General features: G+C 35.6%; 1 protein-coding gene and 1 non-coding gene across 2 annotated transcripts in view; both read right to left on the reverse strand.

Moving 5' to 3' along the window:
• The window catches only part of CCDC178 (coiled-coil domain containing 178), a 165389-nt gene that overhangs the window by 110842 nt on the left and 29439 nt on the right, over positions 1-25108 (reverse strand). Inside the window, 12 exon segments of the mRNA XM_057397375.1 lie at positions 2758-2917; positions 4495-4590; positions 4592-4638; positions 9073-9118; positions 9120-9172; positions 12823-12990; positions 16499-16561; positions 19442-19468; positions 19470-19614; positions 20583-20778; positions 23328-23466; positions 23589-23684. Coding sequence (XP_057253358.1) covers positions 2758-2917; positions 4495-4590; positions 4592-4638; positions 9073-9118; positions 9120-9172; positions 12823-12990; positions 16499-16561; positions 19442-19468; positions 19470-19614; positions 20583-20778; positions 23328-23466; positions 23589-23684 — 1236 coding nt within the window.
• On the reverse strand, positions 22786-22856 carry TRNAG-CCC (transfer RNA glycine (anticodon CCC)). The gene has a single exon. It is a non-coding gene; the product is annotated as a tRNA-Gly (tRNA).

The raw sequence follows: 25108 nt of genomic DNA on the forward strand, positions 1-25108 counted from the left end.
GTAAAATGCTAAAGAAATATAGTTTATTACTGTCTTTTTTCCAATATCATGCAACAGTCAAATAAATTCTTAGAAAATCTAGAAACAGTATTGGGAGGTAAGGATTTTTTAGGATAAGACTAATGTTAATTACTAGAATTAGAAATTTATGGTATCGCTACTATTTCAAAGCAACAAGAAAGTCAAAGTATTAGCGTATCTGTTAATTCTTTGACTAATAACTTATAAAGTGTTTAGCAAAAGCACAAGTCTGTATATACAGATCTCTGAATTTAAAGATTTGCACATCTGCACTTCAGAAATATATTACGATGTGTTGAATAACAAATACTAATGAGGACAAATTTTCAGATTTCATGATAGCTGTGGTCATTCAAAATGTCTTGCTCAATCTTCAAAACCACAGTAATTGTTTTTACAGTTAGTTCAATTGAAAGTACAATAATCACATTAGCAGCAGAAAATAACAGCAAATGTGCTTGTTCTGAGGTTAAGAAAACAAGGCACAACATAATCCTCCCGAATGTGATCCAACACTCACTATAAATTGCTATGTCAAAGAATTTTTATCTGTGTGTTTAATACAGCACATATCAGCACTGAACCAAATGGCAATATGATAGTTTGGGGACTGTACCGTCTCTGTAGAACATAAGGTAATGAGCAACTATAAGAGTAGTTACAAATAGCAGTGATAAAATATGCTCATAAGGTATAACTTCACCATTATACATGTAAATTTCACCACATTTAGTAGCAGGCACATTAGTAAAACAAAAGTCACACCTTGTATTTATCTGTGTTGTTACATTCTCCTGTGAGAAGACAGAATCTAGAAGGTCTGCAAATCACACATGCTGAGTGTTCTTTCAAGAACCGGGCATGAAGATTCTTCAGCTTTGCATCCTATTCTGCCCTGATCATTTATAGACAGCTTCTATCCCTCAGAGCAATGCAAGAGTTGCCCCACAAAATTTCTTTCCATCTGGATCTGTGCTGAAGCTGTTTCTTATGCAGATTCTCCCACATCAGGACCATTCTTCAACTCCATTCCCCTTCACTTTTTAACTTAATAATGAAGAATGACATAAAAATGACTAGGTAATAACAACATGAGTATTCAAAGGTTGACAGCATGTGCCTCCATTCCAGCTATAGGTCTAGATGGAGAGTTGTTCTCACAGAGACTAGCAATGTGTTCCAGTAAAATCTCAAACAGGGTCTCAGGCATGTAGTGTAATATTTCTACTTACATTTAACCACCAAAAGCTTGGCAGAATCTCATAACTCAAATATTTATAAATATAATTTAAAAAAATACTGTTAAGAGCTCTGAAATTCATGCAATACCCATAACTCTATATGTAAAAGAGATGGAAGCAGAGACAAGACAGGATGAAATGGGACACATCAAGAAAAATGAATCTTGATATCCTGAAGAAGGAGATAAGAAAGGTACCTCACTAAATTATCCCTACAGCTATTTTTGAAGTTAAGGTGAAGATAAGTGAGTCAACATACTGGCAAATATTTTTACCTCAGAAATAATTTAACATAACGAAGGAGTCAAATACAGTATTTTGAAAGGGCTACTATGCATTTAAAAGGAATAAATTGTCAATATCTCTATTTTTAAAAAGCCCATGTTCTTATTGTTGCCATTTTGCTTTCTTTCATACCCTGATTAGTACAGATTTTATGAAAACAAACAAAAAAAACCTAACACATTGAAAATAGGAAGTAAAAATGAATGCTAAAGAAAATGTAACTGAGTAGCTTACTTTATCTAAACTACTCTGAGCTAAGAAAAGTATATGATAGGCACAGATGTAAAGAACACAAGATTAAAAGTTAATCTATTAATTATTTTTAACACAGCTACAATTGAAAAAAACTTGATCTGGGAATGTCTCCCCAGTGAAGAAATACTTTAATGCTATCATTTTCATGTGAAAACAAACACAATTATACACGAAGCATTAGGCAATTAATCCATTTTCTTAGGAGAAAAGTTCAAATATTAAGATAACACAGAAAAGGAATTAAGTATTCACATGTGATTTCTCAGAAGATTTTGTGGTTACTACCACAGTGTATTTTATAATTCTATTTCCAATAGCTCTGATTTCTCAGTTATATTTACACAGTCTCTGGCTCCCATCTGGCTGAATCAACCACAACAACTAAGATCCAGGTGAGGGTCTTGTTAAGAGGTAGCGCCAAGCATTTCAGAAACAGCTTTATCCAAAAGACTAAAGTTTTACTGCTACTCTATCAAGCATCAGTTCATAGAGCAACTATCCAACTACTCTATCTTTTACTGCTGCTCTATCAAGAAGGTTGCATGCACCGAGCACTATTCTTGTACTTAAGTGATTAAAGAGGAATGGATATTTATTGATGTCAATCTTAAGTAAAAAAATATATGAGATTTATTTGTTACTGAGCACTTGGCGAAATAGAAAAAAAAGATTTTCAAGTTAGAAGAAATTAAAAAATGAATGAAAAATGAAAAGTGTCAAAGCAAATGAACAATTTTAAAATTTTCCTAGAATGACTTCTTTATCCACAGAAAGAAAGAAATCTATTACAGGAAAATATCATTTAATTGGAAATACTTGCACATGGACATGAAGACACTAATTGTTTCAAACTTTTGATAAAACTGGTATCCTTTTAAGACCTAAAAAGAGCCAGAGCTAACCAAATAATAGTTTCACTTCTAACATAGAGAACCCCAGCTCTGGTAATACTCACTTATGAATCTTCCATTTTTTTCTTTCTAATCTGTAATAATTCTCCATATGTTTTTTCTTCCTGATTTAACTTTTTCTCATATTCTGCTAGCTTATCTTTAAGATGATTAAACACCATCTGAACATTTTGTTCCTTAATCACCACAGTACTTGACATTTGCCTTTGAAAGAAATAAAAAGAATTCAATGAAGTAATCAAGATCTTCTACTATATTATGCTTTAGTCTTAATTTACAGGTTTCATTTTTAATTTTATAATAGCGTCTTCTTGCAAATAATAATACTTTTTATAAAAAACATATATGATGGAGCTTATCATGAATGTTTAGATCACTTCAAGACATTGCCTATCAATCCGTATCTAATGTGTCTATTGAAATACATAATTCTCACTTTTTTAAAAAACGGTTTGCATGTCTAAAATAACTTTCTAAAGAATGGACTGGTTCACTCACACATGTGAAGTATCTACATGAATATGATATTCTGAGACACAGAATTAGTCCATAACCAGTGATGTATTTGGTAACTACTATTTTGTTATTTATTGGGACTGGAAGTGGGAGCTTCGTACCATTTGTGTAATATTTTGTTTCTGGAAGTTAAGAGGGGTTTTTTTTGGATGATTTTTAGACTTTAGAGTTCTTTCTGTTAGGTGGAAGCTCTAACAGCAGGTTCTCAAGACAAATGCAAAGTTCTCATTAGTGTCTGTTTTAGGTCTAGAAGTTGGACAATTTGCAAGAAAATTCCTTTCTGAAAGAGATGGACTTCATAGCTGTAAAAACAACGAATTACTGGAACTAACTTTCAGTACCACTTTGTGTTGATATTATCTTTTTCTTTGACTATAACATGTCACTGATAGGAAACTACTGACTACTGGCTAAAGAGCTGTGGAAAATGAGAAAAGATTTTCAGTCGTGGAAACATGTCTTTCATATTTGAAATTCAGTAAGTTCCATTGTACATTGGGTCCTTCCAAATCATTCGGTTTGAATTGAGAGTTAGGAAAAAAAAACCCACATATCTAGTGCCACGTATCCAGATAAAAAAATTACATTGAAAAAAATATTTTTTCCCCCATCAAGAATTTCATGGTGTAATCTCTCAAAGACCTTTCAACACCAACAGTACATAACTGAATGAGATCACAGAAAGGGATCTGTAGTATCATGATGCAAAGATGACTTTTTCACTGTTTAGTCACCCTTTAGAATGCAACAATCCAACCTGCTTTCTCCTTGATATTGCACAGCGGGTTCACCTTTATCCTTGAAGAGTAAGCCTGCTGTGCAATCAGCATATACAGCCCTCCAAGGCAGCCTGCATTATCGGTTGAATAGAGCCCTTTGAGACTATCTTTAGGACTCATCAGTCACAGTAAGCGTAGGTCCACAGTTCTTAAACCAGAAAAAAGAGTGCTTGGAATCCTCCATTAATTAAGGATGCAACTGACCATGAATGTTATCAGATTTCCAAAAGCAATTCTGATGCCCGAAATTCAATTTGGGAGGCAGACAATTTATAGTTAATATCTTCTACAGATATGTTAAAACTACAAGCAGTGATCAGACAAAAATACTTTCAAATATTGATGAAAAGTGCATTACATTTCCTAAAAATAATATTTTAAAATAATAAAACTATCTTTAGCAATAGTAATAAAGTCAAATTACTAAATTACTTTGGTAAAAGTAATAAACTATCCTGTAAAATTCATATACTAGATAGGTCTTACCGCAAATCAGCAAAATATCGTTATACCTTTTCCATCTGTACTTGTTTCATATCACATAACTCACGTATTCCTTTAATTCCATGTTGTAAATTTTCCAGTGTGAGAATTTTCAGCAATCTGACTGGATACAGATGAAAATTTTTCCTAGGATTTAAAAAAAAAAACCAAACATAGCATGTTAATTAGGCAGGGCTAGATTTCCAAATTCTGACATTTAAGAACTTGATTATGAGCAACAATTCATGAATTTTTTATATCCAAAGAAAGAGAACTTGTTTTAGAGGGTGCACGAGAAGCTTTTAGTGCAACTGGAAGAATTCCATTTCTGTAAGATCATGGTGTTGCACATCCAGCTATAGTTCTCTAACTTACTGCACAATTCTTCTACTATTTATCCACAAGCTTTTTTATGGCACTTTTAGTTTTGCAGTTGCCTTTTTTTTATTGATGTATGCAAATTTGTAGGTCATCATCTTCATAAAATACATTTCTCTTCTTATTTTTGCTTTTATACATAAAAGTCTTGCAAATAAGCACCGACTTGCACAGCGAAAACTTTATTAATGATAGCGAAAAGTAACAATTTTTGCATATGATCTAAGTCTAGGCATATTCATTTCAGTGTATGCAGAGTCAGTGTCTTAATTGGAAGTTTTTTCTGCTAGACCACCAAAAATGGTACTTACAAAATATAATACTGGTTTAGGCAGATACCTAAAAAACTGAACTTTCAGGAAGAATCAGTATTTTTATTTGCAATTCTGCAGGTAGAATATGGCTTACCCGTTATGTCTAAAAACTGGCATTTTTCATTTAGTTCCCTACAGAAAGAGTTGTCCTCTTTTAGATGTCAAGTTTTTCATACCACAGTTGTCCTGAACTCCGGACAGCAGAGGATTAAAACACAGAGAATGACTCCTGAACACCTGCCTACTTTCCTCAGCCACAAGTACACAACTCAAAAAACTGCTGAAAACCTTTATATTAAAATGGTTTTCACTAAACTTCCCATTCTACAGAATAAAGATTAAATTGCAGTGTCTTTTTCATACCTGTGACTGACAGTCATGGGACCCAAAAAATATAAAGATTCATGACACAAGCAAGCTGTTCCTACAGGAACAACTGTATCTGGTAAACAAAACTGCAGCTTCCCGGCAATGAACAAGAGAAACATAAAACACTGTAGCAGTTCAATAGTAATAAAAGGGTGTGAGTCTTCTCTTTGGGTGGTATTTCTAAAGTGGTCTTGCTGCATTAGATTTTTTAACCCATACTAATGGGCTGTAAGCAGCTATGTAAATGGATTAAATTAAGAGGGAGGAAAATACGTTTTGATTATGCTTATATACGCATATATACACACATCATTTAAGTGCACACATGTATAAATACCACAAGACCACACAGTTCAGTAGGCAAAGAATGCACCACAATAGATAAATAGAGAACAGTATTTTAAAAATTTCTTCTTTAGATTCTGCCCCATTTTTCTGAAGCAGCAACTTGAAGCATCATCTGATGGTCTTCTCTCTGGTGAAAGAAGCGCGTCTTAGAGGTGTGCCTAAAAGATAGCTATAACAAAAATGAGGTATCAAAGCTTCTGTAAGAGGTGTTAACACAGATATGAAGGTGTGCAAGGTACCTCAAGAACATGACTTTTTTAAGGCCTACAAACTTTGTAAAAGTGTAGTATGTATCTGTATAGAATTGATGAAATTTCAGGTTTCTTGCAGGAACACAGAATCATTAGAAAGAAAATTAATATAAGGTAATTAATGCAAATTCTGATGCAACTGAGTGGCCCATAGAGAGTCTCAAACCTCTAAGGAAAAAACAGTATTAATTTTAGTTCTCACTACCAGGTGAAATTGGAGAAATGTGATAGCCTGTGATATACAGGCTGTCTGAATGGTCTGTCTTGGCCTTAAACTTAACAAATAATGAAATCTGAGATGATCAAGATACCAGGGGCAGACATAAACATACACAAAGAAGTCATAACAGTCATAACATGCAGAATCAGGTTCACATTTATGAGCTATGTTAGAACAAAACTGCCAAAGAAGAAGAATTTTGTCTCTTCCTTTAGGTCATTTTAACCAAGGCAGATAAAAGCTGAAAATGCTGGCTTCCAAGCATATGAAATACTAGCCACTGAGTCAGTGCAAGCTGGTACCTATTATAGAAGACATAGAATTTGCAGTCAGGTTTTAGGAAAAAAAATCCAACCAAAAGCAAACGAAAGATGGTGAGATACTCTACATTCTGTGATCCAAATATCAGTAGACTGGGTATCTGCTCCTTCTAGGTTGCTGTACGGGACAACAGTTCAGTATCTTGCCTAAGCTGATTGAGTCCCTTGGCACTTGGTCGTTCAGCTGTTCAATACATGAGCACTATTATTGATTCTTCTTAGTTGCTGAACAGAACTACTGGTGTACTATGGGATAGAAACCATTTTATCTAAGTATCTAGCTTTTAGACATGTCAGCAGACTAAACTAAGTCGCTTCGACTTCAACAGTGAGACGCACTAGCCTCCAGTGTATGATCCTAAAATAGGTAAGCTATGAAGAACTGGGTGAATTGCTTGATCATTTGGAAGTTGAAGACTCTACTCCTGCATCAAGAATACTATGGAATAATAGCCATTTTTTCCATGACATCATTTAAGCTACTCACTGGACAAGCTTTAAACAAGCCAATGTGTGGTGGTTTAAACCCAGCCAGACAGCTTGTTCACTCACTTCCTCCCCTTCTTGCCCTCCCCCTACTCCCAGAGGGATGGAGAGGAGAATCGAAAAGAATGCAACTCCCACAGGTTGAGATAAGAACAGTTTAGTAACTGAGGTATAACACAAATCACTACTGCTACCACCAATGATAATAATGATAAAGGAAATAACAAGAGAAGAGAATACAACACCTCACCACCAGCCAACTGATAACTCGCCCCCCCCCAGCCCAACCAGGCACCGACCAATACCTCCTCCAACCCTGCAGTCTACCAGCCCTTCCGGGTAACTCTCCGTTATATCCTGGGCATGATGTGCTGTGGTATGGAATACCTCCTTGGCTAGCCTGGGTCAGGCATCCCGTCTCTGCTTCCTCATGGCTTCCCCTCCTCCCTGGCAGAGGACGAGCCTCACAAAGTCCTTGGTCAGGGTAAACATCACTTAGCAACAACCAAAAACATCGGTATCACCAGCACTGTTTCCAGGCTGGAAGTCAAAACACAGCACTGCACCAGATACCAAGAAGGAGAAAACTGACTGCTATTGCTGAACCCAGGGCACAATGTCATGTGACAGCACTAAAATGTCTGAATATAAGTTTACATAACTTCTCCTTAAAAAAAATCATGATTAACAGAATCATGTAGTGTGACCTTACACAGCTAGAAAGATGAGTAATTATTAAAAATAAGACAGCCCATTTTATAAAGTCCCCCTTTTACAAAATGTCAATTGTTATGATCAAGGAACTGCATTAAGCTCTAAGAACACAGCATTTAATGCATCCAGGTATTGTTACCAGTTCAGAGCTCTAAGTATCTCATAAAATAGGCTTTGTATGCTGTGTTATTTCACTTAACCAGAACACTCCTCTAGTACTCCTCCAGAACACCAAATCAAATATTGCTCAAGTAATTAATGGATAGAGTTATTTAGTTACTAGGAAAGGTAGCATTTAAAATAATAATGAAAATTACAGGAAATAAATGCACTGAAAAACACTGTAGAATTACTGATTATGATGTACTCATCAGTCATTTTCACATGTTCTAAGATCTACTGGTAACCTGCAGTTTGGTAGAGAACAATCTTTAAGAGAAAGGGATATAAAAACTGTCCTGCCAAACCTGTCTGTATCAATGAGTTTCCCAAAGCTTAATTTAAGATTCTGTTATATGTGTAAATCTCAATAGAGATTACTGGGCTCATAAAAGCTACTCTGAACGATATGAAAACATTTCTTTCATTTTTTTTAATCTATATGACTCATCTTCAATGCCATAATACCTATCTTAAGTTTATACAATATGCAAGTGAAAGAATAATAAAAATTAACTGAATCTTAGAAAGAAAATATTTGTTTCTTCTAACGCTTATAACCATGTTTATATAAAGCACAGGGTTCAGTATTGAAATTCAGTAATTCCCTTTGGTGGATTATAGAGTTTAGTAACTGATACAGCATATATAAGCCATCATTTACAAAAAGATGCCATCTGCTGAGCAAACATGCAATCAGCAGGCACTTCCTATTATACTAGAATCTTTTTTGTCCTTTATTGATTTTCTCCATTGCATTTCTAAAGCCCCTTAAGCAATCTGAATCAGTGTAGCAAATGAAGAAAGCAAAGGACTCCTCAATGACCCCAATATCAATTCTGCTTTGTATTTTACACTGTCTCAAGGCTATGGACCTCATAGGTTAGTTTGAGCAAGAGACAGAAAATAGTACATACAATATATGTATGTACATAGTTCCAAGGCAACTGTGTAGAAATGACAGCCTAACCTTTGAGATTAAACATACTTAAAAAAAGCCATACAAGCATTACATTATTCACCTGTGTATCACTTAATAGTTGCTGCATAATAGTTCTTTTTTCTTTCAGTTTGCTCCTGCTGCTTATCTAGCTCTTGTATTCTCTGATTCAAATAGGAGAGCTTATGGAGAGTTTACGAATCAATAGACATGTTAGTATTCAAAAGTTATTGTCCCACATTCTACAGAAACAAGAAAATATATTAGTTACTAAATATTAAACAGTTACCTTTCCCTTTCCATACCCATTTTTCTGTTATGTGGGTTTCTGTACTCTCTGCTTTGAATGAAAAAATGCACATGTAAAATATAAAATATCTCTGCTACTTCATACAATGTTTACCATAATACAGCAGAAAAAAAAAGAGTCTTACTCTGCTCCCCACGTTTCTTTACTTTCTTTCTGCCAAGGAAGGTACAAATAAAGTTCTGAAATCAAAATACATATTTGGAATAGCTTCTATGGAGTTTGTATAAAGGGAAAAATAAATGTTTATAACTCATTATCACTAACTCCTGAAAAATATAGCTAAGGACAGATAACAAGAAGAAGAAGAAGAAAGAAATAATTAGCACCTCAAGGTAAAGTTCTTGACTATGGCAGTAACTTTTTTTGCATCATTAGTGTGAGCACCAATTATTATATAATAATTATTAATACATGTAACAAGGTAAACTTTACTAAATATGCTTATATAAATGGTATAATAGTTACATTATCCGAAGTCTGAAATTCCAGTCACACTATATAACAAAGATTATTAAAATAGGCATTAATATTACCATTCCAAAGGTATAATTTAAACTTTTAATCAATGAGAAAGTTCTTCCTTGAAGTTAGAATATCTTTTGCATATCATTCACACAGGAATCTGTTCATGGAAACTCTGTTTCCAAGCTGTTAAAAGAGAAGTGAATACACAGCTATAGGCCATGATGTATAACTTATACCACACCTCCCTAGATTTCCAGGAAACTAATGATGTGATCTTTGTCACATTGTTTCTACTTAGTTTTAGTTGGGGAAGGGATAACAACATTAGTCACTGCCATTAATGTGTTGTTTTGAAAATACTATTAGCTGGTAGAGGAATCTTTTTTTTTTTTTTAATTTTTCATTTTGACGTATTAAACCTGCATCAAAAATAAACTATCAGATAATCCATTATCTGAACTCAATTTATTCAACATCCTCCATCTCTCCTCCAAAAATGGGGAAGTACTGCTACATGCATACTACATCATGAGCCCTTCAAATCCCGCATTCTCCAGAAAATACAGCCCTTCTCCAGCATTAAAAAACTGGAGAAGACATCATCTCCCATGACAAGCTATTTACTAGTCGTCAAACAGCAGAACAATGAACCTAAAGACTGATTCTGCAACAAAAACTTCTTTTCACTGAGGCAGCAGAAATTCTTTTATCTGGGTTTTGAGTTAAAATAAAAAATCCTATGTCTAAACTGAATAGGCTCAAAGTTGTTGATCTTACTTGAATGTAAGAATTGTTCCATAACAAGTATATGGCTTATTGAAAACTCCTTGACTTAATTCTGGACACAAGCCATCAATAGTTAGTTTTGTTTCCTATTGATTTGGAAACAAAAATGAAGGCATTTTGCTCTTCCTTTTCTGGCATTAAGGTCTAGCAAAAATGCCCTCCTCTTTTAAACACTTAACAATTACTTCTTTCACAATGATTACTGTATTTTCAGCCCTCATCCTTAAGATACTTATTTCCTTTGCCATAAAACAGAAAAGGAGGGAAGCTTCAAAACTTCCCCAGACTGTAAAGCTGCTTGTATCAGTGAACAATGCATGCCCACCTATTCATACACTGTGTGGCAGCTCACATTTGGAAGGACTTGTCTGCCAGGATTTGCACATATTTCATAGTGAAATAGAGAACAAAGGCTTTGAGCAGTACACAAGGCTTAATTTAAGCGTAATGATAGAAGGACAGGCCCCAGTCTCAGTGTTGCTGGTTGGACAATTACCAGTGTGAAAGCCAAACTCTGTTTAACTTGTAATAAAAGACAGAAAACAATTTAAATTTTCCCCAGGTTTCCAGTCATTTTCAGAGTCAAAAAAGAAAAGTAATAAGAACCTGCTCAAGAAAAAGACATACAAAAAAGTATAAAGTGAAGGTATGGAAATGCTCTTAATTAAAGAATAATAGGAAGAAGAAGAAGAAGAAGAAAAGAAAAAAGAAGAAGAAGAAGAAGAAAAGAAGAAGAAGAAGAAGAAGAAGAAGAAGAAGAAGAAGAAGAAGAAGAAGAAGAAGAAGAAGAAGAAGAAGAAGAAGAAGAAGAAGAAGAAGAAAAGAAAAAGAAGAAGAAGAAGAAGAAGAAGAAGAAGAAGAAGAAGAAGAAGAAGAAAAGAAGAAGAAGAAGAAGAAGAAGAAGAAGAAGAAGAAGAAGAAGAAGAAGAAGAAGAAGAAGAAGAAGAAGAAGAAAAAGAAGAAGAAGAAGAAGAAGAAGAAGAAGAAGGAAGAAGAAGAAGAAGAAGAAGAAGAAGAAAGAAGAAAAGAAACACACACCCACACCCACCCATGAAAAATTACATCCCAAAGAGTTCTGCAAAGAAAGACGAAATGGTTCTCTTTGAGGGTTTTGCTTCAGTATAGTGGATAGACATTGCATCTTGCACTAAACTATGGTTGAGATTTCGAAGATTCCCATATCATTTGAGAACAATAAGGTCTGTTTCTACAGATGTTGACATGTTAGAGAGACATGCAACTGTCGGCATTGCTTAAGGAGATGATTGTTTACCTACCTAAGGTCTCATGTTTGTAGGACTACTAGTCAGCTGATCTACATACTGCCAGGTATATTCCAAAACCATTTATCATTGTAATACCTTGTTTTCAAACAGTAATTTAGTTAGGAAATATTGTCAACTTTTCCCTCTGTCTTCTATTGCCACTGTTGTAGCTCTCCACATAAGCGAAACATTCAAACACCTCAAAGATCAGCAGATCTAAAAGAGGAAACTTTAACAATGAAATAAATGTTTCTCAGTCATACAAGTTTAGTTTGTATTCCTATTACTCTTTTGAGAAGATTATTTTTCAAAAAAAAAATCCCCAAAGTTTCAAACTCAGGGAAGGTTAACACCACTAGTATACCCTGTAAATATGGGAATAGGGTACAAAGCCCTCACTTTACAGCTGGAGGAAAATGGCTTTTTGGTCATACTTTTAAGATGATACCGGGGAGAACTAAAACATGTCATACTGTAACAACATGAATGCTCTACTAGTAGCAAAAGAGAGGCTCAGAAGAGTGTATTTAATTAAGTCAGTTCAAGTAGGTTATGGGACTGTTTTTAACACAAGAAACTTCTATTTCTTTTTCTTATTATACAAAACAGACCTTTCATGGCAGAAAGGAAAAACATTTTTTATCAATATCATCCATACATCCACAATGTAGGGAAGTGAAGAAGGTCCCCACCATGCCATGGCTGGGGGTTTATATACTAGTTGTTCTCTTAAGCTTATAAGTAAGCAAAGTATAAAAGAAACAGTCTTCCTTTTTGCAAGAAAACAGATCACAGGAGTCAAAAGAAACAGAAAGATTTTTCTAATACAGGAAGTAAGAAAGGTCAAAATAAGGCTGGAATTATGTTGTCTTTTGTTATCTGGTATCACAGCACAAGTGCACAGCTGCAAAATCCAACTCTTCTGAGCTATGGATTCCTGTTTCCTCTTGTATTTTTTTCTAATAATGAAAAAAATTATGCTAGTGAGTGGTCCAGAATCTACTACCTTTACCTCATGCTTGTCTTCAGATATATCTTTTTTTCTTTTCTGTTTTTCTTCTACAGCAGCTACTTGACCATCAATCTCTTCTATCTTCTTCATATCTTCCTTTATTTTCTTGAGTTTCTCTTTTTGCTTTTCCTCTAGCTCATCATATACCGATTTAATCCTGTCCTGTTTATTAAAATACATGTAGAATTAGCTTTCAGTATTTCAAAAGTAGAATATGAAAAAATTCAAATCTGAAAGAACATTTATACCCTTAAGTAAACCCCAAGAATAGAACAAAAGTTGATTAAAGGTGATTAAAAATGTCTTCAAAATAAAGGAAAAGCTGACCATTAAATTGACATATATCAGAAGCCCATGAATACAAAATGCCAAATAGCTAGCTAACATGAACATAGCAGAGAAATCAGCAAGAAAAATTAGGAAATGTAAAAATGACACTGAAGCAGACAATGGATTTACAGTACTATTTAAACAAATAGCAGAAAAAAAGCCCATAAAAAAGAAATTAAAATTCCAAATATTAAAATTGAAAATCTTTTCTGATGGGAAACATAATCACTTTAGGCATGTTCCTAATTATTTGTTTCTTTTTTTTTTTTAATTGAATGAAAAAAAGAGAAGGGAAACACTGAAGAGTGAAATAGAACAACCTTTGCAAAATAAATGAACACTCTTCAAGGTTGGGAAATACAAGATCCAGCATACACCCAGTCCAAACATCTCCCCTCAACCAAAAGAAATAAAGAAAGACAGATAAATATCATGCACTATCATCAGCTGTGTTCTTCAGAACGGTCAGGTCTTACATACATTTACAATTTCTAACATCCAAAATTCACCATCACTTGAAATTAAATAATTATTCATCTGTGTAGCAAAGAGAATGCACAATATCTGATACTGAGACACACACGCACAAGGTCTATGGATATTTGAAGTGGTACACAGATGGCAACATTTTGAGTACCTTTCAGCTGTAGAAACAGAGTGGAATAAGCTATGAAGATTAGGGGGAAGAGGGAAAGAAATACATGTGAATTACCCTTTTCAAAGTACTATGCTAGGTGGTAAATACATCATTTTTCTTGTTTTGAATCATAGTCTACAAAAATAGTTATCCTTACCAGGAGTATTTCAAATAGGAAGTGCAGCATAATTTCTGAATTCCTGTAGAATGGCACACTATTAGCTTAAGTTACAGATAACGTTCCATGTGATGTTATGGTTAGTAGGCAGAATGGACAGGCTTCACAGAAAACCAGTAACATTTCTGGATCTCTGTTACTTTATACCCAGATGGCATTAGGTGATTCCATTTGGCTGTCTCAGTACAGAATCTCATCTAAACTGCTATACACTTTGGCAGTAGCTAGTTAATGATAGCTTTTGCACTTGAAACATCCTTTGACGTCATCATAAGTTTTGTCAAGGAAAAAACTCTTGACAGCAAGGATATGAAGGTGATCTAACCCATAGAAATGAGGCTTTGGAAGAAAAATGATAAAAATAGCTTTAGTTGAAACAGAACTTTAAAACCACCTTAAAAGAAGTCTAAGGTGCATTCAAGAACCTCCTTATCTTGAAAAAAACATGAATTACAATGAAAAAGCAATTCTGAGCACAAAATTGACTTACCTTTAGTGTTCTTTTGTGTGTTCTTTTGTTTCTGCCTGTAAAAAGAGTGGGTTAGAAGTGCCACTGAAGTTTTTTGCCAAGAAACAAGACAAAGAAAGAAGCTTTTTGGTTTCAAGAAATAATCAAAAAAGATCAGTACTGAATACCAAATAGGGACAAAGAGGTTTGGAAGTACCAAATCAATCCCATCATGCTGTGGCAGTCATGCTAGAGTCAGGCCCAGCCCTGCTCCTCCAGCCTTCTCTGCAGCAAAGCCTGAGAATCAGAGGGAATTTTTGTATCAACCACAAATACATGTGATAGAGAACTTGTGCACCACCCGGCTTAGAAGTGGAACATTCAACACTTTCTGCTAATGTCTGGGATGAACAGGAACTGCAAGATGTCTCTTAAGGCTTGTCTTTCTAGAAATGGGGTACGTAGATTCTGCTATTGAACAGTTCAAAGTGACAGAATGGAAGAGAACAAGCTTAACGGAAGTAAAATGGGGACTGTGAAGCAAATAAAAATGGTTCAGAATTCTCTCTCAAACAAAAAGGAACAAAAAATTTCAGAAGGACTTCTAGTCATCACAGTAAATCGATCATTCAATTCTGAAGAAAAACAGCCTTTGACAGCTCTTGGAGTAAATCTCTCTTATCTAAGACCACTGCAGAAGGAGCCAGAGGTGGTTTCTGACTCAAGGACTTGCAGTAAAAGACTGCAATGCCTCCCTGCAGTTCTGGCTATATCCTCCCCTTGAGGAGGAAGGAGCAGCAGACACAGTGTGTGATAAACTGACTGAAGTCCTCGTCCCTCATACCCCTGTGCTGCTGCGGTGGGATGGGAAGGAGATAGAGAAAATTCAAAGTTGAGCCCAAGAAGAAGGGAGGGGTGGCGGGAAGGTGTTTCTAAGATTTGGTTTTATTTCTCATTTTCCTACTCTGATTTGATTGGCAATAAATTAAACTTATTTCCCCAAGTCAAGTCTGTTTTGCCTGTGACAGTAATTGGCAAGTGATCTCTCACTGTCCTTATCTTGACCCATAAGCCTTTCATTGTATTTTCTCTCTCCGGTCCAGGTGAGGAGGGGAATAATAGAGCAGCTTCAGTGGGCACCTGGCATCCAGCCAGGGTCAACCCCACCACACCAGGTTTTTTGTATGTTAAAGGTTTCTGTGTTATTGGATTGAAACTTTGAAGGAAACATTGACTTTGATTTTCTGGCATCACTGAGACTGAAGGAGCAACATCCAGAAAGTTGCTGCATAGACAGAAGCCAGAGTTTGGTTCTAACAACCTCACTTAAAGACCTCCTATGTCTAGCTGGTAACACCGAATGCAGGGATTAGGGACTTCTTCAGAAAATAGTCCTGGATCTTCTACTCAGTGCTTGAGGCTTTAAGACCTTGTAGTTATTACAACAGTTTGAATATGACTATTATCCCTGATCTTGCAGAAGACAACTGATGGTATCCTTCCGCCAAAGGATGGATATAGGTAGAATATTTGTTTTGGTGATGCCAAACTTGGAATTTCAGTCAGAGAAGCTGAAGAAATAGCAACATTTACCTGAGGATGGCTGAAAAGCATCACTGAAATCTAGAAGAGCTACATTTCACAATCATAAAAGGAACACCAAAGTGTGACGTGTGAATTTAGCAGTTTCACATCAGAAGAAAATAAGTGCTATTTTACATATGCACTTATCAATGTATTGCAGTGGTAATATGGTAAGGGTCTAATTGCAGTTTCTACAGAAACTGAAGAAACACAAATTCAAATGATAATGTAGTATATACTGATTATTACTAAAGGGTTTTTATCTTATACAGCAAACTGGAAAAAATTGTGAATAACTGGGATACAAATAAAGTGTTTTATGTTTTCATAAGTATTTAAATTTTCCTAATTGTTAAACATCAGGCGTTGTTACTTAGCAAAACTCATTAGCCTTCTACGTCAGCTTGTCACAAGGTACTCAAAGTTAATTCATGGTAGGAAGGGAAAGAAATAGAAGAATTGAGACAAGTAAAATGGTTACAGTCATGTTTACCTGGATTGCTTTCCAAACTCCTTTTTGAGCTTGAATTTCTTTTTTAAGATCCAACTCTGAATTCTTAGGGGAAAAAAACATAAGAAAACAAGTTAACAGAAAACAGCAATAGAAATTTAACACTAACATCACAGTAAAGAGGAGCATAGCTTTACAATTTTTTTTCAAGTACAGAACTATACTTTAAAAGGAAGAGTCTCAGGAACACGAGGTAAATAAATATAGACCATACTATAATTTAAAAGTAAAAGTTTATTACTTTTCCAGATTTAATGTGATTTATTTTTGGTAGTGTAAAATAATTAAATACATTGAGAAGCTGTCCTGGCTTACCTGAATGGATATTGAACATCAAATGTCCAAAGTTTTAAAATCTTAGTGCCTTCTATATTTTACATGATAGACTTCTTTTGCAATTTCAAGTAGAAAAATGAAGATGTTTTAGCCTTTCCTTATATGACCATCCTGCTCATCTCACTTCTAGGATAACAGTTATGTATTACATTATTATAGTTTGCAACTTTCAAATTTTTGATAAACACATAATCTGAACGTGTGTCAGATTAGCAGACCATCATAACTGTACCTTATTGCAATTTAATTCAAACTGTAATTGGGGCTCTTTCCTTTTTAATTGAATTTAGGGAACAGAAAACCGATTATTTAAGCAAAACTAGGCACAATATGGCCAAAACAAAGTAAGAAATTGACTCAATCAACGCTAATATCGAAACACATTTATTCACATCCATATCTGATCTTTGGAAATGCATATGCCATCAGCACTTGGAGGAGGAGGTTTCTGTATAACAAGGTCATGAACATCTCCCAGATGCCACATACATAAGAAAATACAAAAACAGGTGCCAGACATCCCCATATATTCCCAAACTGCAAATCCCAAAGATTATTAAGAACTTCAAGGAAATAGAAGTAATGGAGATCAATGTTCATGTGGAAAAGACACCCTATAATCAGTGAGTAACAGCCTTTTTTTCAAACAAATGTTTATACACTGGCTCCAAGGATAATTCCAAGCAACGACTTATGTCCATGGCCCTGCCCCCACCCTCACATCTCCTTACCCACATATGCATATAGTGTAACTCAGTCCAAATCCTGAGTCTATTAGGCAAACCGTGGCATCTGGACTCCTCTCCAAAATGCAGCAGCATTTTGAATGACTAATGTTAACACTTGGAGATTGCACAAATATATTTTTCAGTCTATTCAGTAACCCAAGGGTACAGTTTAACTGGTGGTTACAGACAGACATGTTTTTCAGACACACCAGGGGGTAATTGCTCTCACAGAATATCAGCAAATCAGAAATATCAGCAAATCACAGAATATCAGCAAAGACCAGGCATTCAACTATAAATTGCACCTTCATTTATATGATCGTATTCAAAATTCATCAGTATTCAGCTGTTGCTTAGGTAGAGAAATATTTTACCTTCTGTGAACCTGCTCACAGTCCCTGTGTATGTCTTCATGTGAGTATGTACGCTTTAAATCATTACAAATGCAATGCTTTTGCTAATTTATGGTAACTAAGACCCAATATAGCAATGGTAACTTAAAACTGTTGACAGAATGGTTATTTTGGAAGTGGTAGTAATGCAGGTATTGCTTAATAAAGGCACTCAATCAACTTGAGTGGTGCTAGAAAGCAATCATCTCATCATTGAAGACAGGACCACCAGTAATGGCTGCATGTAGAAGTTAAGTTCTACCAACAAGTGAATCAGAATACCTTCAGAATGAAATTCCATCTCTAACCATAAATGCATGTCTTTGAGGTACATTTCTGACTGACTACATGCCTGGGATGTTAACACTAGCTATGACTTGAGAAGAGAGCTTAAGGAACAACAAAGCCACAAAAAAGTGTATGTAGTCAAATGTAAAAATGTAGTAATTTTAAAATGTAGTCAAATTAAAAAAAAAGATTTTTTATAAAAATTAGAGGATTTTTTTAAAAACTCTATGAGGTACAGCTAAAAAACCAAAACACTTGCAAGCTAGAGGGAAATTACTTACAGGTGTCATATTGGAGGCACAAAGTACATGCAAGCCAAGTTTTGACAGATACTTTGGAAATATCAAAAAGAAAATCAACAGCACTAAACAGAAGAGAAGCTATTAACATTAAGATAAAAAGTTGAAATTATATCTAAAAAAAAAAACAAGAGAGAAAAGATCCTGAATTTTGCATATTGAAATCTAAAAATACTATCAGGCAAACTAAATAAGAGGTCTGGAAAATCCTGCACAGGACATAAATCAAGTCCTTTTCCAAACACATCTGATAAGAAGCCTGCTAGACACAATGTAAAGCCAACAGAAGATAAGAAACACTTAAAGACAGACTTAACACAAATCACTTAGAAAACAGGATGATAGGGGGCAAAAGCCCAAATTCCAAAGCAAATAAAACCTGCAAGCCGCTAAGAAGCAAACTCATGATATGATTTATAATGAAAAAAATATTTAGCTGACACATGGAAATTTTGATGCATAGGAGAGGAATCGGAATCACTGGGAAGTAGTGCTTGAAAATTCATTAGTTTTCTGAAGGATTTAAGAAGTATGTGGAGAAGAGATGTCTGGGTGATTCAGTCTCCCTGGACTCCTGAATGATATTGTACGAACAACTCCTTAATTAATTTCCTGGGAATGAGGCATCCCTGCCTCACTCCCTGTCCTTTATTGTGACCTGTGACCTGCCATTATCAGTGACCATTTACTAGGCAATTCATTTTCTATTCTGGAGAATACTGTTACTCATTACTTTTCAAGTGTTTTAAAATGCACAGTTAAAATCATATGTTATAAATTATTTTTTTTTTATATTAGGTTGTTTGCCCAATAATTCTCTGATACAGAGATCATTATTTTCAATTCTTTCACTCTAAAAAATGAATTTAATTAAAAATATACCTTGAAAGAGATTTCTTCTGCAATTTTGTTTTTTTTTTTTTAGTTCCTCATACTTTTTTTTTGTTTCACTGTAGGACAATTCAGCATTAGAGACACCTTCATTTAGTCTTTCTAGTTGCTGTTCAGTCTTATGTTTTTGCAGATAGTTTCGATTTCTGACTTGTTCTTTCTTTCTTGTTTAACTGTTGAAACAAAATGAACAACATTACATTTCATTGTATAAAGTATATTGATTAAAATAAAATTAAACCCCATTTTTGAATAGGTAAAGCTAAACCACTTTAAAATCAAAAGCAGTATTTTATTAGCCTGCTATTTTATGCTGAACACACCAGGTTCTACCTCAAAACATTAGTCTCTATTCATGAGTCTAAGGCAGACAGCTGATATATTAAACAACTTTTTTGTTTTGCTGTATATCTATACTGTTAACCTGCATCATAGAGTCACAGAATGGCTGAGGTTGGAAGGAACTTCTGGAGGTCATCTGGTCCAACTACCGTGCTCAAGCAAGGTCACCTACAGACAATTGCCCAGGACCATATCCAGATGTCTTTTGAGTATCTCCAAGGATGAACAATCTACAGCCTACATCAGCAACTTGTCAGTGCTCTGTCACCTTCACAGAGAAAAAGTGTTTCCTGATGCTCATACAGAACCTCCCATGTTTTGTTGTTTGCCTATTGCCTCTGGTCCTGTTAGTGGACACCACTTAAGAGAACATGGCTCCATCCCCTTTGCACCTTTCTTTCACTATTTATAGAGTCATAGAATCACAGAATGTAGATACACATAGAATTTATATACATTAATAAGACCTTCCCTGTCCCCTCTATTTTCCAGGCTGACTAGTTACAGCTCTCTCAGACTTCACTCATGTGACAGATGCTCCAGTCCCTTCATCATCTTCATCACCCTTTGTTGGACTCTCTTCAGTACATCCATGTTTCTATTGCACTAGGGAGCCCAGTACTCCAGGTGTGACCTGCTGGCAACATTGTTCCTAAAGCAACCTAGGACGCCATCTGCCTTCTTTGCAGCAGTGCCATATTGCTGGCTCATGTTCAACTTGACGTCCACCAGGACCTCCAAGGCCTTTTCTGACAAGCTGCTTTCCAGCTGGGTGGCTCACAGCACGTACTGATGCATGGAGTTGTTCTTCCCCAGGTGCAGAACTTTGCACGCCTCCTTGTTGAACTTCATGAGGTGCCTTTCACCCCATTTCTGCAGCCTGTTGAGGTCTCTCTGGATAGCAGCATGGTCCTCCAGTGTATCAGCCACTCCTCCCAGTTTGGTATCATCAGCAAACTTACTGCGGGTACACTCTGCCCCATCATCTGAATGATCAGTGACCATCAATGAAATTAAACAGGACTGGATCCCTGGAGTACACTTCTAGTTACTGGCCTCCAGCTTGACTTTGTGCCACTGAGCACCGCCCTTTGGCCTTGGCCATTGAGGCAGTTTTCACTACACTCTACTGTCAGCTCATCCAGCCCATACATCAACTGCTTATCTATGAGGATCTTAATGGTAGACAGTTTCATAAGTCTTACTGAAGTCCAGGTAGACAATATACACTGCTCTCCCCTTGCCTATCAGGCCAGTCATTTCACCATAGAAGGTATCAGCCAGGTCAAGCATGAAGTCCCTTTGGTGAATCCATGCTGACAAACCAAATGACTTTCTTGTCCTTGTGAAATGTGCCTGGAAAATGGTTTCCAGGATTATCTTCTCCATCACCTTCCCAGGGACTGAGGTGATGCTGACTAGCCTGCAGTTCCTTGGGTCCTCCTTCTTGCCTTTCTTGAACATGGAAGTGACATTTACTTTCCTCCAGTTCTCAGACACTTCTCCTAGTCACTCAGTTATAGAGAGTGACCTCACAATGACATCTGCCAGGTCCCTCAGTACCTGTGGCTGCATCCCATCAAGGCCCATAGACTTATGTATATCCAGTTTGGTTAAGTATTCCCTGACCTGACCCTCTTCCACAAACAGTATGGCTTCCATGTTCCAGCCTTTCCTCCCCATCTCTGGGACCTGGGATTCCTGAAGACTGGCCCTTGCTGATAAAGACTTAAGTAAAGAAGGTATTCAGTACTTGATCCTTTTCCATGTCCTGTGTCATCAGGTTCTATGCCTCCTTCAGCAACGGGCTCACATTGTCTACAGTCTTCCTTTTGTGATCGATGGACTTACAGAAGCCCTTTTTGTTGCTTTTGATATCTCTTGCCAGGTCAATTCCATTTGAGCTTTGGCCTTCTTAATTCCATCTCTGCATCAAAGTGTCTCTGTATTCCTCCTAAGTTACCTGTCCCTGCTTCCACCCTCTTTATGCGTCCTTTTTATGTCTGAGTTTTTCTAGTAGCTCCTTGTTCATCCATGCAAGCATCCTGGCATTTTTCCTGACTTCCTACTCATTGGAATGGACTGCTCTTGAGCTTGAAGAAGGTGATCCTTGAATATCAAACAGCTTTCTTGGGTCCCCCTTCCAAAACATAGTATAAAACTACTAATTTTGGATGAGACGAAAGTGGTAAGAACAGCCCTTTTATCTGTAAGTGTTGAAATTTGGCAAAGATCTTCTAATCTATTTTATAATAAATGACAATGTCTAGGGTACTTCATATCAGTGCAGTGGTACAGGTTAGTCATATAGCTGAATAAAATAATTCCTAAGTATTTTGCTATTTGTGGAATTCTTAGATCATATAAACCAGTTTATTTATATACAAAAAGACTTTTAATGGAAGTAAACAAAATATAATTTGGTTAGATTACACAGCAAAAACCAAACTGAATCAAATACAGAAAACCTACAGGTAAACACTGATATTGCTTTGACTGACAGAATATAACCTTTGTATCATTGAAACAGTATTCTTCAAGGGAACTTTTCTTTGTAGAAGGATGGGATTACTGCAGAATTATTATTACCACTGAGTACCTGCTGAATTGGAATGATAAATCTAAATGGTACTGTAAGGTTCTTCACAGGATATAGAGCACTGCTTCCGATAATTAATCTGCAAACCCACAACAGGCTGGCACTGTTCACACATTTTCTTAGCTGAATCAGTGGCCAGAATATTTCCCTTACTTTAATATAGAGTGTAATTGTCTTTGTTAAATGAAGGAAACATAATTTACCTTACCTTAAATTCATAAGCAAATAGGTCTATTGCATGATTCTATTATTTTTCAAAGATATTGCAAAAACCTGTAATAGCACTAACAAACTGAGCTCAACATGAAAGAATAGCAACCATGTCTGCAGAAGTCTATCTCGAGCACCTCAGAGTAACTTGATTACTTAAAAGCTGAGCTCTTGTAGTCACTCCTGCACCAGCCGGGAATCGAACCCGGGTCGCAAGAATGGGAATCTTGCATGATACCACTACACCACTGGTGCGCTCTCCTAAAAGTAGGGCAACCAAATCACCTCTGTGCACAGCGCTGCACAGATAATTCCTGTTTTACACAGTCCTTAAATACAAAGGACCGTTAAAACACTGCAAATTTGACATGTAGAACGCTTAAAAATCACATACTTCATGACACATGAAGTTCTCCCTAATTAAGCACTTTTAATATGTCATCATGTCATCTTTTTACACCCTCCCTTTCCCCACACTTATTGTATGGAATTTTGGGGGTGTGTTTTATTTTAATTGTCAATGTACGTATTTTGTCTTTTATAGAACTTTAATTATTTTCTTTCAAGTGAAATTCAGAAAAGTTAGATGATAAATTTCAGCCTGAGGTTATTCGAAATCCTTGAAATGCTTAATTATAGACTTAAAATAAATGAAAGTTTCACTTTCATAAGCATGTTTTCAGTGAAAAAATAAAGCTTGCTTTCTATATTTATATATCAGGCATTACATATTTCCAATTATTTGTGATAACTCTTTCTTTTCTCTCTCAAGTTCTTCATTTTCGCATTTCAAACTGTCCAATGCTTCATTAATATTGAGAACATTTTGCTTTATATCCAGTAGATCCCTTTCCTCAGTGGATTTCTAACGAACATGAAAATATTATGAAATCTTTAAAACAAGTTCAAATTATTTCAGGCCAACACAGAAGATACAAATATGCAAGCCTTGTTATCTCATTTATACAAAAAGAATAATGAACTTACTAATTCTTCCACAGCTTTAACTACTTCAGAAGAAGCGTCTGATAGTTTTACAATTTCATCTCCTTGGGCAGCCATTTTATTATTCAAATCTTCTATCTAGAAAATATTTCATAAAGTAATACAAATATCTCCTGCATTTCCTGCATTAATTATAAACAATAAGGTTTAATTATTGTTTATAATTAAACAATATATTTAAAAAATAAATTTCAAAGGAAGGCTATTAAAGAGTATTAGGGATACTTAATGCTATAGTATTCATATGCATGTTGTCATTTGCAATGTACCCTTGCAAAATATTTAGACTTCACAGTATCTGTAAGCACACACAGCCTCCTAATTCATACATGATGTATGTGGTATAATCAAACATAATACCTTTAGTTCCTCTAGGTCTCAAGATATTGATACAGATTCATGCAGAGATTCAAGGATAAATCACTGGATCTCAAGGGAAAATTTGGATGTTAGGGAAGCAAGCACCTTCAGGAAAAGGAAAACATCTGCAGTGGCTTTAGCTAGATAAAGGCAACACCTGCTCACATTGAGACTAATGAACTTTGTTTCCTTCACCTTTCCTTCCTCTGCAGAGGCTGAAACAATACGGCTATCCTCGCAATTTACCTATACAATTGCCATAGAGATAAAGGTATAACTCAAATATGACCAGACAACAAAAAAGTCCAAGCAGAATAAGGGTTGATAAGGATGTTAGAGTACAAATGTGGAAAGATCAGGACAGAATTAGAACACAGGTACTTTAAATGGCATGTAGTTTCCTACTGCTACCTCAAGAATCTGATGAAGAGCAGATTTCATAAGATACTTTTCGACTTGTCCTTACAGTGTCCAAAGTTGTATGAAACAAAGTTGTATGAAGTTCAAAAACCAGCATGATTTAAAACAAGAAATAAAAAAGCCAGGGGAAAAAATGCAGGAATATACTAGTTTACATCATCAAGTCTGTCTTCAAACTTGTTGATGTACATGACAACTGTTGTGTTATAATTTGGATCCAATTCAAACCCCTCTGAAGTCAAGGAAAATAATCCCAATGTTTTCCTGATTTCCAAAGTAACTCCATTATCCCAGTAATATTTCTATGATGATCAAAAGAATCACTTTGAGATTTCTGAAAATCCATCACTAAAGATTTACCCAGTTAGCTGTTTCTGAAGGAAATTGGCAATAACAGATGAGCTTTATGCTAAACTTAACTCTGGCTCACCTTTAGCAAACAAAGGTGGTCACCGAATGGAGCAGTTTCATGCTCCACCTTACCCCTGTTGCGTATTTCTCTCTTTCCCTGGTGTTGATCTTAATACATAAGTAGAACTTACTGAAATTTATTGTGTCAGCAAACCCAGCTGGAAACATCCAGAAAGAAAACATAAAAAAAAAAGTAAGTACTGGGTCTATTTGAAAACAGTGGTTTTCTAGATATCAGTAATGGGAAGGAAATTGTAATAGCTGGAAACAAAAGGCAAGAAGATGCCCATTCATGGGTGTCTAATATGACT

This window comes from Pezoporus wallicus, unplaced genomic scaffold (assembly GCF_028554395.1).
Source record: "Pezoporus wallicus isolate ANWC-B61680 ecotype Strahan unplaced genomic scaffold, APGP_CSIRO_Pwel_v1 contig_227, whole genome shotgun sequence".
In the NCBI taxonomy this organism is placed as follows: domain Eukaryota; kingdom Metazoa; phylum Chordata; class Aves; order Psittaciformes; family Psittacidae; genus Pezoporus; species Pezoporus wallicus.